General features: G+C 40.6%; 2 protein-coding genes across 2 annotated transcripts in view; both read right to left on the minus strand.

The window, feature by feature from the left end:
- Positions 1-965: 965 nt before the first annotated feature.
- Positions 966-11696, minus strand: kcmf1 (potassium channel modulatory factor 1). The gene is made up of 7 exons (XM_030435805.1): positions 11470-11696; positions 9446-9613; positions 9088-9227; positions 5667-5768; positions 5367-5550; positions 4086-4380; positions 966-2600 (listed from the first exon to the last, which is right to left on the minus strand). The coding sequence occupies exons 1-7, from the start codon at positions 11483-11485 to the stop codon at positions 2336-2338; spliced, it is 1170 nt and encodes a 389-aa protein (XP_030291665.1). The 5' UTR covers positions 11486-11696; the 3' UTR covers positions 966-2335.
- Positions 11697-13106: 1410 nt separating this feature from the next.
- itga1 (integrin, alpha 1) overlaps positions 13107-16783 on the minus strand; it is a 50788-nt gene continuing 47111 nt past the window's right edge. The window contains exons 27-30 of the mRNA XM_030435804.1: positions 16540-16644; positions 16296-16391; positions 16088-16201; positions 13107-15199 (exon numbers count right to left, since the gene is read on the minus strand). Coding sequence (XP_030291664.1) covers positions 15143-15199; positions 16088-16201; positions 16296-16391; positions 16540-16644 — 372 coding nt within the window. The 3' untranslated portion in view covers positions 13107-15142. The remainder of the gene's footprint in view (positions 15200-16087; positions 16202-16295; positions 16392-16539; positions 16645-16783) is intronic.

Consider the following 16783-nt stretch of genomic DNA (forward strand, 5'->3'; position numbering starts at 1 on the left):
ACATGTGTCATGAAAGGTATCCCGCAGACACCATTTGTTTCTAACAATAACTACTGAGGAGTGACACGGACAGCTGCCCTAAATGGCCTCACACACACACACACACACACGACCGACCAGTGGAAACAGCTTCTTAACAGAGTATATTGTCAGTTTTTACACACACGCTGATGGATTCTCGTCCTGCCTGGTGTGTAACCTACCTGCTCTTTCTGTTTTGTAATGTTATCAGTGAGAAGCTCCACTCTCCACTCTCTGGTGGGTCAGTTGCAGAGTCGATCCGTCAAGGTCGTCCTCCTCAACACGTTTACCTCGTGTCTTTCATGAGGAGGGGGAGCGGTCACCTACTGCCCTCTGAGGGAGGCTTCAGTGTGTCTGATCCTGGAGGGTTAAACACAACAATCCTCCTTTTGTCAGTTTTTCATTAAAAAAAACACCAAGGAGGAATTAATACAGCACAAATCAGTGCTTCAATGTTTTTGCTTTTTCTGGTATTATCTTACACTGACTGCATGATGTGTCCTCGTGTCTACTTCCACTCTGTGAATTTTGTCTTTCAAGACAAACTTAACCAACATCGCTTTACCTTAACACATCTTTTAGCATTTTAAAGCATATTAATATTTGCAAAATGGCTTATAAGACACCATAATATCGCTTTAAACATATTTTCCTACAGTTTCATTTATGATTTGTTTATACACCTGCCTCCATTTATAGATTCCCACAGGAGGCGTTCTAAATGTTGACAAATACATTGATAAACCTTCACACGTGCTCACAACTAGGTTATAGTGTAATCTGAACTATTTATTCCATGTTTATATATTTATGAATGCTAAATCCCGGTGCTTAAAAAGCTGTTTTAGAGGCCGAGGAGCTGCAGGCGTTTCTTTGAAGCCAGCTGAACACAAACATCTGTGGAATCACAACAACGACACAAGGTGCAAAGGTGTGATGGCCTCTTGGTTTCATCAAAAGCTGTGCGCAGTTTATATTTATTGTATTCTAAATTTACATTTTTAAAAAAAATGTCCGCCCATGTCTTAGAACCATTATGAAAGTTAACGCACAAGTTCAATATAGCACATCTCATTGTATTTTTTTTACATAGAGGGTAAAAGTATAGGCATGAAGGTGGCATGATTCATATCAAGGCTCAAAAGAATCAGAAAAACAAACATGAATAAATAGAAAGTGCTAACCTTAGCAGAAAAAAAAAAAAAAGAATTTCTTCTCTTAAAAAAAAAACAAAAAAAACAAACTGCAGTGTGAAAAGTCTCAAGCTCCGGTTACCCAGCAAAGAAATTTAAAACAAGCCATCTAAAGCACGCGGACTGACGCTAAGCAGAGTGAATGCTATTGTGAGAGAGAGCAATGGACATACTGTAGTTGGGCGTCTGAACTTATCTATAAATTATAAAGTTTACTGTACCTAAACAGCTTATCACTACACATTAACGACTAGGAAAAACTCTTCTTCTGTTCCTAGAATTCATCCGACGCATGTGGTCGTAATCGACATATTCAGACAGAGAGAAGAAGGCATTCTGGAGCTGAGAGACACACAGAGCAGCGTTTCCTCAGAAGCTACTGCTGAACCCAAATCATTTTTTTCTCATCATTCAAAGAAAACCTAGCACAATATATTGTTAGAGTTCAAATTCTGCATGTCAGATTTTGTTCATTTTCAGTACTTATTCAACCATGTTTGAAAGAACCATTTAAAAACAGTTGAAAGCTTTGGGATATTTAAAAAAAAAAGGGTTTTAATGACAAGGTCATTAAAAGTCATGCACGCTGCAAATAACTGCATGCAGTAGTTATGGTAACCCATCCAAGCACTTTTTATTTATTAATAGTCATAAACACACACAGCAGCTTCATCAGAGGAGCCTATGCCCTCTTGACTTTTGAATGTGGAGTATTTATACGGAGAGCCGTTTGCATGTCACAGGAAGCAAAGGTCTGCCACAGCTGCCTGTAACATTTACCTGATAAAGAAAAGTTATGTGGATTGATTATCAACTTCATATATATTTTATATATATTTATATATTTCTCTTCTCTCGCTCGCTCACTCAGTTGCTATTGCGCACTCGCACATTTATCCCACTTGCTCTCATTTATTTTTGTTTACAATGTAACAAAAATGGTGACAGGCCTGAAATTACAATCACCAACAAAAAAAAAACAAAAACAAAAACAAAAAAAAAACAAACTCAGAAAATTGAGGAGGGAGAAAGGAGGGTGAGGCCAGGGAGGACTGCTGCTGTTTGCTGCCCATCACTGACAGTTGCAGCAGAGAGGACACAGTCTGCTTGATGCTCGGACATCAAAGAGGAGGCGGCGGAGGCTCCTTCCCCATGGAGCTGCGCTCTCTGAGCTGGAGGTTCTCCAGCGCCACATCTAAAGGCATGATATCCACGCAGCCCATAGCTCCGAAGTCGGCGAAGTCTCGGCGCTCTTCCTCGTCGGAAGAGGAGCTCTCTTCGTGCATCAGCGTGGACAGAAGCAGCTCCTGGACAAACAGGCTGCGGTCTGCGCGCTCTCCTTCTAGAAACTGACGCTCTGCTTCAGACATCTTAGGTTCATTCAACCTGGGAGAAGAGGAAACATTAGCTTTCATGTAAAAAATTGGATTTGAACTTATAGCATAAAATCTAAGACTTTACACCCTAAACAATGTGTCAATATTGAAATTGATATCCAATGTCAATATTTTTTGTAAACTTTTTATTTATGTAAAAGCCTTTTAAGTTAAGGTTAAGGTAAACTTTATTATCCCACAGGTGGGTGGGTGCATACATTCAATTACTTGTTTTATCACTAAAGTACTTTTATCCATTTTGCTATTAGTTGCTTTTCCCTTTTTCTTTTCATTCCTATTTTTTCCTATAACTATTTCCTTTTACTATTGTAACTGTTTGTAATGTGTTTTGGTACAATGTTTTAAAATTTGGTAGTTAAATAAAGTTATTATTATAATTGTTTTTAAGGTATTGTATAAAAGTTAGAAAATCCATAATCATGACAACACTAGGAGGAACAACTTATTTTGGTAGCTTTATCTGATGTACACAGTTAATCATACAACTTAACAGTTTTAGTAATGTGGGAACGGGAGGCATCACAAATTTGAAGCTTGTGAAGAGAACAGAGGAACAGCTAATTATTTACGCACAAGAACATGGATTTTTTTAACTTTTCTTATTGATAACAAATCCAAAGAAAAGATCAAATCCCATAATAAACAGACAGGCATCGTCGGGCATCGTCGGTTTACCCAGAGCCTGATAGCTTCTGCCTCTGTGGTCCACAGACTATTAAAGACACGTTAGTAAACCACACTGTTTGACTGGCAGACAGGCTGCTTCATGATGATGAATGTTAACATTGTGGTTTATTTTAAGTCACTCCCACAAACAACGTCCTATTGTTGTAAACCCTTGCTCTTGCACTGAAACAGCCCCCAGTGAATGCTGCTTGAGTAACATTTACTGGAAACTACATTTCACAGCTGTTAAGGAAATTATTCAGTCTTTAATTAAAGAATTGAGAACATATTTTCAGCTTTGTTGGAACCAAAGGGGCTGAGAGTGTGAAGCCAGACTGTTTCAAAGTTGAGCTAAAGCATCATTGGTTTTGGATTTGTTGAGAATTATAAAAAATTAGAGTATTGTCAACAGGGTAACCTACAAACAGAAAAGTCAGAGGATGTGTGGATTTTCCTGTCTCTAAGATCATCAATAACTTCTCGGTATGTTATATATCGCGCATCCCCAATTATCTTTAATATCACAACCTAATTTATGACGGTAACTACACTCATAGAGGACAGAACAAAGTTTCGGTGCACAGGTATTTGGAGAAAGGTGATGTGGAGAAAATTCTAAAGATTATTTTTCAAACATCTACGTTAATTGAAAACCCCTTAATATCGGCAATAAATAACCCAATTTCCTATTCACGTAAGCCTGTCAGAGGTGTGCAAAAACCATTGATTTCCCAGTAAACATCATCTTTAATTGTGTTCACTAAGTGCCGTAAACCACATTACGAACCATCCAGCTGGCCACACTCACCGTGCTAATAGGAACTGGGAGTTGTGGGACGAGGATGAGGGATTGCTTTCACCCACAGTGGCAGTGTTGGCAGTTGCTGTGCTGGGTGGAGGGATGGTGGTGCCAGTGTTGCCTGGGTTGTTGCTGCGTCGTGTCGCGTGGCGTCCCGTCTCCACTTGCTGCCGTGCTGCCTGAGCCTGCTGTCGCTCCAACTGCAGTTGCATCTGGAGCTGCTGGAGCTGGGAGGCCGAAGGCCCTGACGAGTTGATTTGCCCCCCTGCTGCGCGCCGCACACCTGACAGCTGAGACAACAACTCTGCAGGAGAGACAACAAAAACAGGCTTCACTGACGGCTGTTTCTAAATAAGTCATGATTTCAAAAAAACGACACTGCCAACAATCAGAGACAGAAGAACACAGGGATTCCAAGAGAAATAGTTAATTCATTAGACTTTTAAAGAGATTATATAACTTTAGTTAAAAAATATTCTAGAATATCAATATTAAATTCTATCCTGGCAGAAACAGATTAAACACAGTGTGTGTGTGTGTGTGTGTTTGTGTGTACATTAAGAAAAAAGTGCCAAATATTCATGTGATTTCCACACAGACTTTTCAAAACAGTTTTGAGTCAGTAATTACAGGGTGAGAAGAAAAATATATGTAAAGTGGGACACGTCCATCTGTTTGCAGTTATACAAGTACACTTAGTACACTCTCCATGCAAAAGGCACTTTAAGATAGTATCTCTGCTTGAGCTCTGTACCTACTTTGGCTGTGTCAAGAGTTAATAATACAGTCGCCCATAAGGACAGAAGACACACAAAAGCACAACATTAACAAAAAATGTTTTAATGCTTGAGATGTTTCCACTTTTTTGTTTAAGACTTTATAGCAGTTTTAGATTTCAGTTCATCATCTTAATGTTTGTGCTTTTGTATGTCTTTTGTCCTTTGAGCCTCTGTAAAATATACCTCTGATGTTAAACAGCTTGTTTTTAGCATTATTGATTAATGAATAAGATAAATAAGAATGCTGGTAATACATATGTTATAAGTCATCTTACAAGAATTTTTTTTTTTTTTTTACCAAGTTTGGCTTAAATTCATCAAAAGTTCCTGTGAAAAAGTGATGCTACAGATGGCTAAACATGTTCATAGTCATCTATAAAATGGACTCTGGTGGTATATAATTAGTTTTGGGACTAATCAAAGATCCAACTCTTCCCGTCAGGCAGTGATGAGCCTCCTAGTACACCAGTGAGTACACCAGTGAGTACACCAGTATAACTCTGATTCTCACCTGCGATTGGGTCCATTGCTTCTCTGTTACTCGGGGTATAGGTGGAGCTCTGTGATGAGGAGGATGAAAGTCCCCCTGTGGAGCCGCTAGTAAAGTGCATATTTGTCCGCCGTGCTCTGGGACCACCCAGTCCTCGTCCAGGGTGAAACATCCTGCGTACGTGTCGAACACTGCTGGACTCATCGTGCACAAGAACTGTTAAGGCTAAATGCAGTAATGTCACAGTATTTTTTTGTATACATTTCTATGTAAACACATATTCATGTAGACTTTTATTCTATGGAGGCCCAGAAAGGATATTAAATCTCTTGGCGCTCTGTGTTCAAGTGTGAGGTGAGCTGTAAAGTCATCTGTGACGTGGTTGGGGTCCCCTCCTGGCAGGGCAGCACATATTGGACAGATCTGAAATGAGAGAGAGGTTTCTGTTTAAGATCTTACAGTGAAATATCAGCGAAGTACCAAGAAACACTGACACTTTTTTAGAGTCACCTTTTAACCTGACACTAAGTGTTGTTAGTGTGCAGCGTTGTAACAAAAGGCAGGTCTGAAAGCAGCTATTGTTCAGGGCTATTTACATGAAATCCAATAAAGTCAGTTAAAACAGCCCTCCTACAAAACTGCCACACTCACAATGGAAATGTAAGATTCAGCACCACATTGGAATTCATGGAATTAAGCTAAATCAAGGCAGCAGAACCAGAGATGGGTCTTTTTATACCACAAAGAAAAAAATCATGTTTTTATTCTAGTTTCCTTGCCAAAAACTAGTGCCCACATTACCCACAATTGTGGCTTCTTCACTGGCACTTTAAGCCGCGTGGAGTTAAACCATCCTGCAGCAATTTGTGTAACACATTACCAGTTTACCACACGGGTAAAGCTCAGCCAGACATAGGATGGACCCTTTATGATAAGCATGTCTGTCCTGCCGGGCTGCGGGGACATCTTGTTACTGAAACCCCGTCTTATTGTTTCACCGTGTTCACTTTCACCTGTTTCGGAAGTTGTGTTAAGTTTCTACTGGTGAAAACTCAACATTTCCTGATTTTACTCCACCATTGTAAATGCTTTTAAATAACTTAACAACAGGAGAGTTTTCTCATAAAGAATTTAACAGAAATTAAACGTGTTAATCACCAACTTAGGAGAGCACTGTTCACCAACACTGCAGGGGGGATGAGTAATTACAGCAGAAAGACAAGCGCTTCATCAGTAGAAAACACCTTCAAGCAGGTAGTCCTGTTGTAATGGAAATGCAAAGCCCTGCCACGCTGGTCTGATGAGCCAAGTCAGACAGGGTCAAGCCAAGCCAACACTTGTGCAATGAGAAGCCACAAACTGGACGGCCAACAGTTCAGTCAGACAATCAGGTGCATTGCTTAAATTGCCTTGAGTTGACAGAATCTGATTCTGAAGCTAGCCTCGAGCTGAGATAAGGAGCTTAGAATCTTCTGGTAAGCACACTTCTTACCAACTCCACAGCCCCCTTTAACTTGTTGTCTTCAGGCCCAACGAACAGCGACTCAAGTGACGTCACTTGAAAACATTTATCTACTTCATGTAGCTCTTTCTGGAGCAGATTTGGGGTGTAGACTCAGTGGAGTTCCCCTTTTAGACTAAATAAATCTTGAGTAATGCTTAATGTACCGATATATAAGCAGATGTACTAATTAATACACTGCACATGGGACAATCAGGACATGTTTGCTAGCTGAGCAATTTGGACTGAAGAGAGAAGTACAGCCCCTGGTCTCTCTGTGTAGGTAGTAGCATAACTGTGGTCAAGAGTGATGATACTGAAATGGACATTATAAAGATATAAATCCAGCAACACTCCACACATTAAAATCAAACTAGTACTTCAGTGAGTGGACAGTTAATTGACTTGACAATGAATCAGCAACTATTTTGGTAGTGGGTTTAAAATACCAAACACTGCCTACTTACTTTGTCATACATGAAAGTACACAAATAACTCTACGTTTTAGTCTGTTGATGAAATCTGAACACATCGCCGTGGGCTGTGGGAAATTATAATGGGAATTTGTCATCGTTTTGTACATAAAGACAATTCATTGAGAAAATGAATGTCAGATTAAGCAAAAATTCAAATAAATTACAGCCCAAAATGAAACGCATTTGGTAAAAGGGTGGAAAGGCAGCATTGCTGTGCAGTGAACGCCATCATATGTCAGCAGACCATCAACCTTTATTCATACAGAAGATTTCACCACAAATGACTCCATTGAGGCTAATTACCACACATCACGTTCTTTTGTTCACACAGCCTGCATCACAGCACATCGACACCAGTGCATTACATCCTCGGCTGCCATTTAGAAGCACAGAAACAAGCTACAGAAACACTTCCTCTCCAACAGCTGTTTTCTTTACTTTTGGTTTGAGGAAAATGACATTAAAAAGACAAGAATGACATTGTTCTACATTTCCTTAACTGTCAATGAATCCAATTAAAAGGTCAAAACCATCAATCAACTGATCCTACTAACAAGAATTGTCTGTGTATCCAATCCTCTGTGCCATAGTGCTCTATTCTTATCTAAAAGAAAATATGAATGAGCATCATTGTTGCACTGGGTGGCATGTTTCTACGTTACGATGAACACGGGCACTGTACTCTATTTTGAGTCAATCCCACATCCAACATCCTGCTGATGTAAATACACATCAGTGCATTGCATCTGTATTCATCCATCGCTGTAAACAGCCCCAAACAAATGCACCATTTATTAATGCTTGAGAAAAACCACAGCAGTCAGCCGTTTTAGAAAATTACTTAGCTGTTCTAAAAAGTTAGACTATATATTTATGATGTGTTTTTAGAGATATACACCTTAGTATGAACACATGGCCTTCGGGCTAAGTGCAGACAGGTTTGGGAGGTTGTGAATACAGAATACAGAATACAGTGAGACAGAATAACAGATTGCTGGTTTTGGTGTTTTAGTTGAAGAAAAAGTACAGAATAACAGCAGCCTTATCCATCAAAGCCCCTCACGTTTAAGAGGCAACGCCCTCCCTGCTATTGACTTTGCAACAAAATCCAACACAGTCTTTTCACTGTTGCGACTTGGTTTCACTTGGCATAAGTGGTCGACTGGTGCACAAATATGACTAGTTGGGTCTACAAAGGTCTCTTTTTTAATCCATCACTGCTAGCAGAGCTGCAGTTGTCCCACAGTCTACCTGCTAGCCAGACAGGCAGTGTCAGAAGCAGCCCGACTCTCTGTGTTGCCTTGCTCAGATTATAAGCAGTGGACAACGCTTATAAAAAGTCTGAACTGTAGTGATGCCAACAGAGGAGCATGAAAAAAAAGTATAGCTCCATCATAACTTGCTTGCTAGCTAATGTGACGTTACCGCTGATTTGTTAATGACAGTCCAGCATTTTAAAGTAGCTAAAAGCTGCATGCTCCCTCTTTAATGGCATATGACGCCTGAAATTTAACTTAAGTCCAGCGGTAAGGTTACTGCACTTTGTATTGCTCCATTAATATCAGGGCAGATTGGCAGGATAGGAGCATGGTTGCTAATGTTTGCTCATATAGCACCGCTAATGTAAAAGGCCAGCACAGAGGAAACTGATGACTGATGATGTAACTCAAAAGTGCAATTGAAAACAAAGGGTAGGGATAAATTTGGAAATATCATTGAGTCAAAATCTGTAATCATGATCCTTTAATGTGTGCAACATACTCACCACCTCTGTGGAAGTCTCTGCATGTTCTGAGGTGACATGCTCCTGTAGGGACGTCTCTGTAAAGCCCATCTTGCCACAGTAAGGACATGTGAATGACTGGGGTTGCTCTACTGAAAACGTGTCTCCTCCATAATACAGGTCTGCAAGAACACAGTAAACAGCAAAATGTCAATCAATACTTTGACTAATAACACAAATATAAAATAATATAAAAGTACACTCAACAACTGACATGAAGCAGGGCTAAAAATACACTGAATGATTTGTAATCACACAGCAGGTGACAGTCAAGTCATGAAATATGTAATAATCATGACGAGACAGACGTATCTGTCTGCGCTTTCAGACAGCTCCTTACCATAGTCTACCCTGGTTAATATACACTGCATGGGGTGCTCTGTGGTGTGTCTTGTCGTTGTAGCTCCGCTCTCGTAGCACGATGCACACAGGTCGTAGTCGTAGCAAATTAAACACTTGAACCGCCTTCCTCTAAAGTTCCCTTTTAAACATGCATCGCAGCTCACACCTGCAAAAGAGAAAGAGAAAGACGTAAAGTCAAACAAGTGGACTTGACAATAAAGTTACAAATTCCTTATAACTGCGCCTGCGAAGGCCGACTGTGAGAAGGCAATCTCTATCTGCGGGCCAGTCTCACTTACATGAGCATGTGTTTTGGACTGGCACCAACCCACAAGTGCCAGCAATGAAGAACTCTGGCATTCCAGCAAGCAAAATCTCAAAGAGACGCCAAAAACACACTAAAAAACTGAAAGCTGTTTTCATTAGAGCTTTTGTTACTCATTAATAGCACCATCCACACATTCTCAGGTAGCATATCTGGATCTAAATGAACTGAACTGTTCAAGAGACACAGGAAGTAGAGTTGAAACAAACCCAAAATGCACTCTCCAAATAGATGATCACTATTATTACAAATCCATATATCAAATATTATTGCATCTTTCTGCTTTTCCGCTCTCTACTACATGATTACGATGAAGAACTATTCCAGCACTGGCCTACTGCTCTGCAAACACAACCGGTTATTTTCTATGAGACATCATAGTTATATCATTATACACAATACTCCAACTTCTGACTCACTGACATTTCCTTTAAAAGGGTAAAACGCCTTGTTTGGGGAACGTTGGCTAGTATTAAAGTATCTAGGGTACTTCCTTTGTTGAGACCGATCTGTAGCCTTGCAACCAAAGGCTTCAAAATATGAAGAGTAAATTGCCACAAAAAGTAACATTTATTAACCAACCCCGGTCCTGAACAAACAAATCAACTGGCAGCTATCAGTGTTGATGAAAGGTTGGTTGCACCACAGCAGGGTTCACAGAGGTATTTATCCCCCCTGGGTGGTATTAAGTGTGTGTGCCCTCCTCATTTGATCATACAGCCCACTTCCACCAGTAATTATGAGGGCCTGGAAAATGATTGAGTGTCTTCATCTCAAAAACTAGCCTGCCCACCAGGGAGCAAGTTAACAAGTACTTTGTCGTCCTACTTAAACCAAGCTACTTCAGTATTCCCCTTAGTCCAGCTGGGGCTATCTGACTGCATTGTGCTCCTGTTTGCATTATAGAACACCATAGCAACTTCTGGGGTGATCAAACATGATGACCTCCTGTCTGGCCTGCTACAACTAACATAATGTGGGGACTGAAGGGAGCCAAAATTCACACCCTCCATCTGGTTTACAGTTAAAAACATGCCGTAACTTAACCCTGGCTAGCTAGTAGCTCGCCAGCTAGCTAACTTAGTGACTGGTTTATGGTCAGAGGCCTCAGACTTTCTGTCTTCTTCTTGATGACAGTGCATTCGCTAACAACATTAGGTTATGTGACCAGACGGGACAGTATGGCGCTAACATTAGCATTACGGGGCTCTTAAATCAGCAGCCGAATACGAAATATAAGCAAAATATTATCAACAGCTAAACTTGGGCATACTGTTATGGTAGTGTACAACTAGGAGTGTTATTGGAGTCAGTGTTTGTCAGCATTAAGTCGCAGCTACTGCAACGATTCCTTATGTTAGCATACAGTAGCCTGCTCGCTAGCCCTAGCTAACATAAGGTAACGCAGCACCTAGCAACGGCTAACTGCTAAGCTCCGCAATGTTGCCGTATCATTGCGAGCAGGTTTAGAGAAGCTTCAACGTTTTGCCTCAAATTAAGGGACACTAGCGATATGTGTACACCGGAGCTGCAGATTGGAAATGCGCGTATGTCGGGACAAGTCTGAAAACAAGCCGCGAAAAACGCAACACTCCCCCCTGACTCGAATAAGCACTTAGCGAAGCTAGCAAGGGGAGCTAGCTGCTCAGGTAATGTAGCCACCAACCCAGGCGCTGTGGATCTGTTTATCAACTCACCCTCATGTCGGGACATCCTACAAACAACGGCGCAGCCCTTCCTCGGGCTCCCCAGCGCGGTTAACGGGGAACGATACAGTCTTTGAGATACTAAACTGGGAAAAAAGCCTTCACCCTCGCCTCTTTTTCGAGCAAGATGGATCCGACAGCAGCTTACAGTTTGTTCTGCTTCCCCTCCCAGAGTGTCACTTATCGCTAAATGTTGCTGGTGGACGCTAGGCGGCGCCCTCCTACATGAGACCAACCGGGCCGTGTAGCCCGTGCAGTGGGCCGCGCTGCCCTTAGTTTTGCCTGGCAGGAACATCAGCTCCTGCATCAGGAGTGTCTTCACCAAGTAGGCTGTAAGTACCATCATCAGCCCAGTGTTGACTGCACAATTCACTTTTATTGTTTCAATCACACATTTTTTTGTGAAAGTAACTAAGTACTTCACCTCAATACTTTTATTTGTTTTATTCTGTCACATCGCACTTCTACTCCTCGACAGTTCAGAGGGAAATATTTCAGTTTTACCCTCGATTACATTGATTTGATTTGATTTGATTGAATTTAATTGAGCAGATTCAGATCAATAATACAAAATAAATTCAACACAAACAAGCGTGATTATTCCAGGCTGAGATAAAACTACAAGCTACCCTGCATTAATTAAAATTAGGTCTACCTTGACCAGCTGCAACATTAACGTAACAAACAGATTAATGCGTCAAATGATCATCCACTACTAATATATTATTATTTTTGGGCTGAACAATTCATCAAATTTATTGTCAAAATGGCATTTTTTCTTGATAAAGGGAAAGTTCTCTCGTGCTGCAGAGGTGCCCTGACCTGGAAATCAGAAAACATGTCTGTTGGTACGTCACCATCATGACTTCAATAGGATTATTCACACTAATTGTAAATGATATCGCAGTATCTGTAAAAAAAAAAAAATCAAAATTATATATTTTTTCTTCATATTTTCATATTTATTTACTTTTACTCTTTTATTTCTGCACTGCTGTGTTGCTGCTTTATTTCAGACAGGAGTACTTCGAAGACTTCATCCACCACTCCATTTTTTTATTTTTTTTAATTAAGTGGAGGTAGTGGGATTTACAGCAGCGACTTGATGTTCCTTATAACTGGTGCTGCTCATTAGCAGTACATCACAATGTCGGAAGGCTAATCGTTTAATCGATAGATACACTAATTGTTCTCGGCAGAAATACCGAACTTATTCCAAAAATGAAAATTTCCATCAGTTACTCTTTTTATTTAAGGATGATCATCAGGAGTGAGAGACACTCATTTAAAGGTACTGTACGTAGGATTGTGATGTGGTTGCAGATTGCAAACAGCTGCACGCCCCTCGTCTCAGTGTTTGGGTCGGTTTGTCTGGGTGACTGTAGAAACATGGTGGACTCTGAAAAAACACCCAGCGTCTTTGTCGATATAAACGGTTCATTCTGAGGTAATTAAAACAAAACACTTCTGAATTTCAGATGATTATACACTAACGAAAACCTAGTTGTGAATAAATGAATTTATAAAGTAAAGTGCCCTCAATCCTACATACTGGACCTTTAATTGACAGAACTAAAAGGCTAAAAGTCCGTTATTGTCTGAACAAAAATAAAGGAAATGGTGATACGTCTTTTGTAAAAAGTCTTTATTTTTGTACATAAGACTCAGTTCATTACAATACAGTCTGACAAACCAGTGCATTACAATGAAGACTTCACAGCAGTGTAGAAGGCTGGGGTGGAGCTCACAACCCTCACTTTGTGCCTTGATCGGGAGGCTACCATCTGAGAAACAATAATCCCAGCCAGACCACCTGAAGCGAACAAAGTCAGGCTCGTGACTCCACCCTCGTGCATAAGCCTGATGTAGCCATACAATCTTAAAAATGACCAACAGTTATCTGTACATACAATTTATTACATGTGCTTCATGTCAACAGTGGAGAGTGAGAGCTGAGGAGGATTTTAAATATTCTAAACCACAAACCCAGTCTCCCCGATATACAATATAATCTCTTTTAACATACGGTGTAGCTGTGCAACTTCTGGAAAACAAAAACAAGACAGAAAACCTGAAAGAATAACTTTGTAAGGTACTGTGTACCGCATACGGGGAGACACTGAGCCCACAGTCTGCTAACGCTTTATATAGTTTGTTATAGCTCGTCTCCACTTCAAATCGCCGACCAATGAATCCCGTCTACTCTATGGCAACTGCTGGTGACTGGTTAGACATATATTTCCGCATCTGAGGAACATCTACATTCCGTTTTTGCAAATTAAAAGGTTGAAAAAAAATCAAAATATGCTACAGTCGTATCTCATCTCAATCATGTTAAAGTCTCGAAACAGTCACTTGCGAGGCTTGAAACATCACTCTCAACCAAATGAAACCGACGTAGTGGATACAAACCCTCATCTTTATGAAGAATAATTATACTTTCAATTTTCTCATCAAAATATAACAATATTTACATATTTATGCATCAGCTTTGGGAATTGTGAGACAGGCCGGATGCCTTTTTTTCTTCTGTGTCAAATGTTAAATGTCGTCATGCGTGATTTCTGTAGCACCTGAGCAAAATCGTCTTCTCTGACCACTGATCACAAAAAAAAACATTTCTTAATTTACACGACTTACAGCGAAAAACACTATTATGTACATTTAAAGCTTTACATTTTTGGAGCATTTGCTTCTATTTACAGTACAATCAAAGTTTGGTTTGGATTATGAAGCTAGTTACAAACATTTAACATCGGAGTTGGGACAGGATGTTTTTTTTTTTGGTTTTCAACTTGTGGTTAACTGAGAGTATTAAAAAAATAAAAGCATACAGACTGAACCTTTGCTTACAATAAATCTCGTGTTCAGGTCAGTGTCGTTAGCACTAACGTTTAGAAATGTGCCATGTTACATTTTGTTCAACTTCAACAACAACAACAACAAAACAAAACAAGCAAAATGCTATAAAATGCTAAAAGGTACAGTGTCGTAAAACTAATCAAGCACACGAGCTTTGAAACGAGAGTCCAAGCTACCAGACAGACTGCTAAAGTTCACATATTGTAGCGAGTAGACCTTTGAACATTGTTGCTGTAATGACATAGAAAGGTATGTGACATGGCTTAGATCTTCATACTGAAACACCTGAGTACTTTTTCTTTTTACCTCTAAAGCTAATTGCACCTGTTGAAGCTCTGAAGGTTTTATAAAACTGCCTTATGCAATAGAGATAAATGCTACTTTGCCAACAGATGCCCGGTAAGTGATGGTTTCTTCCTCCTGCTGCTCCTCCTCGAAACTGCTTGATCAAATGCTCAGTTATATCTGCGTAAAAAGAAGCTGATCTAGAACAAATAGCATTTGCAAATACTTCACACAAGGTTTACAGTCAGTGCTGAGGAAGTCTGAGTTGCTGAAAGCACGAAAAGGACAAAAGCCGGGAAGTATTTGCAAACATCATGTGACCCAGGTCCAGTGAAGGGTAACTGTGTTTTCCGGGTCGTCGCTGTGTCGTAGCGCTGAGGTGTCTGTGGGTCTTATGGCGTTTTTTCTTCCGTCTGTGCGACTGTCTGTTTAAAAGTCTGCCTGTCGCTCCGTGCGAGCTGATGGCGCTGGGAGCAGTCGGCCGTTCTGCTGCTTGCTGCTGGATTGTCTGGACGCCTCAGTCCATCATTTCCTCCTTCGAGTAGTCCCTGGATTTTCTCTTGAAGAAGCCCATCTGGAGGAGCAGAAAGCTTGGTTACAACTATGCCTACAGAAACTGTTACTGTACTGTAGCAAAGGAATTGTTCAACATTCGGGGAAATATATATATGATTCTTATTTCCTTTATTGTTGAGCGATGGTTGAACATTAATATCACTCTCATGTGTGCCCATGAAATATGAAGGGAGTGCCAGTAAGGTGAACCCTCCTACACATTAAAACCTGAAAAACCCTTTAATTAACATGTTATATCTCCTTTGTTTAATCCAGTGTCTTGTGCTATTTATTTGTTTATATATCTATTTGGTTTCTTTGAGGAAAGAATGACATTTAGCCAGGTTTATGTCCGACACCGTGTCTACGAGGGTGCACGAGTCAAAAATGACTTCATCACATCTCTTGCGTCGAGTGCGTGGCTCAGCAAGTCATCGCGGCGCTGGGTCGTCCAAACTTTTGTCACTAGGTGCGTGCTGAGCTGACTCAAGTTCTATAATAATGTGCGGAAAACTCTGACAGGCTGCACTAATTAGTTTTGCACACTAATTTTTTCAAACACTGTACTGTTTAATTAACATATTCTGATTCTGGCGCTTCATTAGTGCCCTTCTGTCTTTCTAATAAACAGATCAGTGCATCCGTAGCACTGAGGAGCTGCACGCCAGCACGCAATGTTCGTCTCCTAAAGACTCGTTAACTTCTTGCTTCCTAACAGAAGATTTTGTTTTTTGTACCCTCTAGTGTTACAAAGAATTACTGCAGCGCGAAAATCAAGCGCCATCCCGCAAAAACCTGTGCAGCATCTGCGGACGCCCTCACCACAGCGCCTCGCTCGGGTTTAAACACATCTTTAACTTCTCAAAATGTTGACCTATTCTTTTAAAAAAAATCTGCGTAATATTACCTTCCAGAGAGCGAAGATGACGAGTGCTAATATCAGCAGTCCTATCAGGATGCTGATGATGATGATCCAAAAAGGGATCCCTCCCGAGGTCTCCTTGGAAACCTGGATCTTCACCTGAGTCGCACGCACGCACAGAACATAAAGTGAATGTGCGAACACATGCAAGCACGCGAGTATCCAATGACAACACAAACACTCTCTGACTTACACTCCTGGTCCTGTCACTGCTGCTCAGTTGAAACAGGTCTGTGTTTTTGATCATCAGGTTGCCGGTCACCAACATGTGCAGACTGGTAAACTCGCCCTGTTAAAATAAAAAAAATACTATAAATGTTTGTTCTTCATCTTCTTCACTCTGTTAGTCTGCCATCTGTTATCATCAGTTTCAAAACCAAACAACAAAGGCAGTTTAGACGAGTGAAAAAAGTCCCCGTGCGTCACCGCGAACCCACCTTGATGAACGTCGGCTTCCACACTCTGAATGTGACGTTGACCTGACTGACTGCAGCCTCGGGGATGGAGCAGGTAAACGATGCACATTCGAGGTTTTCACAGCTCTGTAGAACAAATCAAACAGAGGTGATAAGACTGGAGGACTCGTGAAGAGGTGTTTCATGAAGAAAAGCAGAGTTTATGGCGAAAACACATCTACCTGAAGCAGGACTCTCAGCTAAATGAGACTCTAAAATCATAGAC

This window comes from Sparus aurata, chromosome 12 (assembly GCF_900880675.1).
Source record: "Sparus aurata chromosome 12, fSpaAur1.1, whole genome shotgun sequence".
Lineage (NCBI taxonomy): Eukaryota > Metazoa > Chordata > Actinopteri > Spariformes > Sparidae > Sparus > Sparus aurata.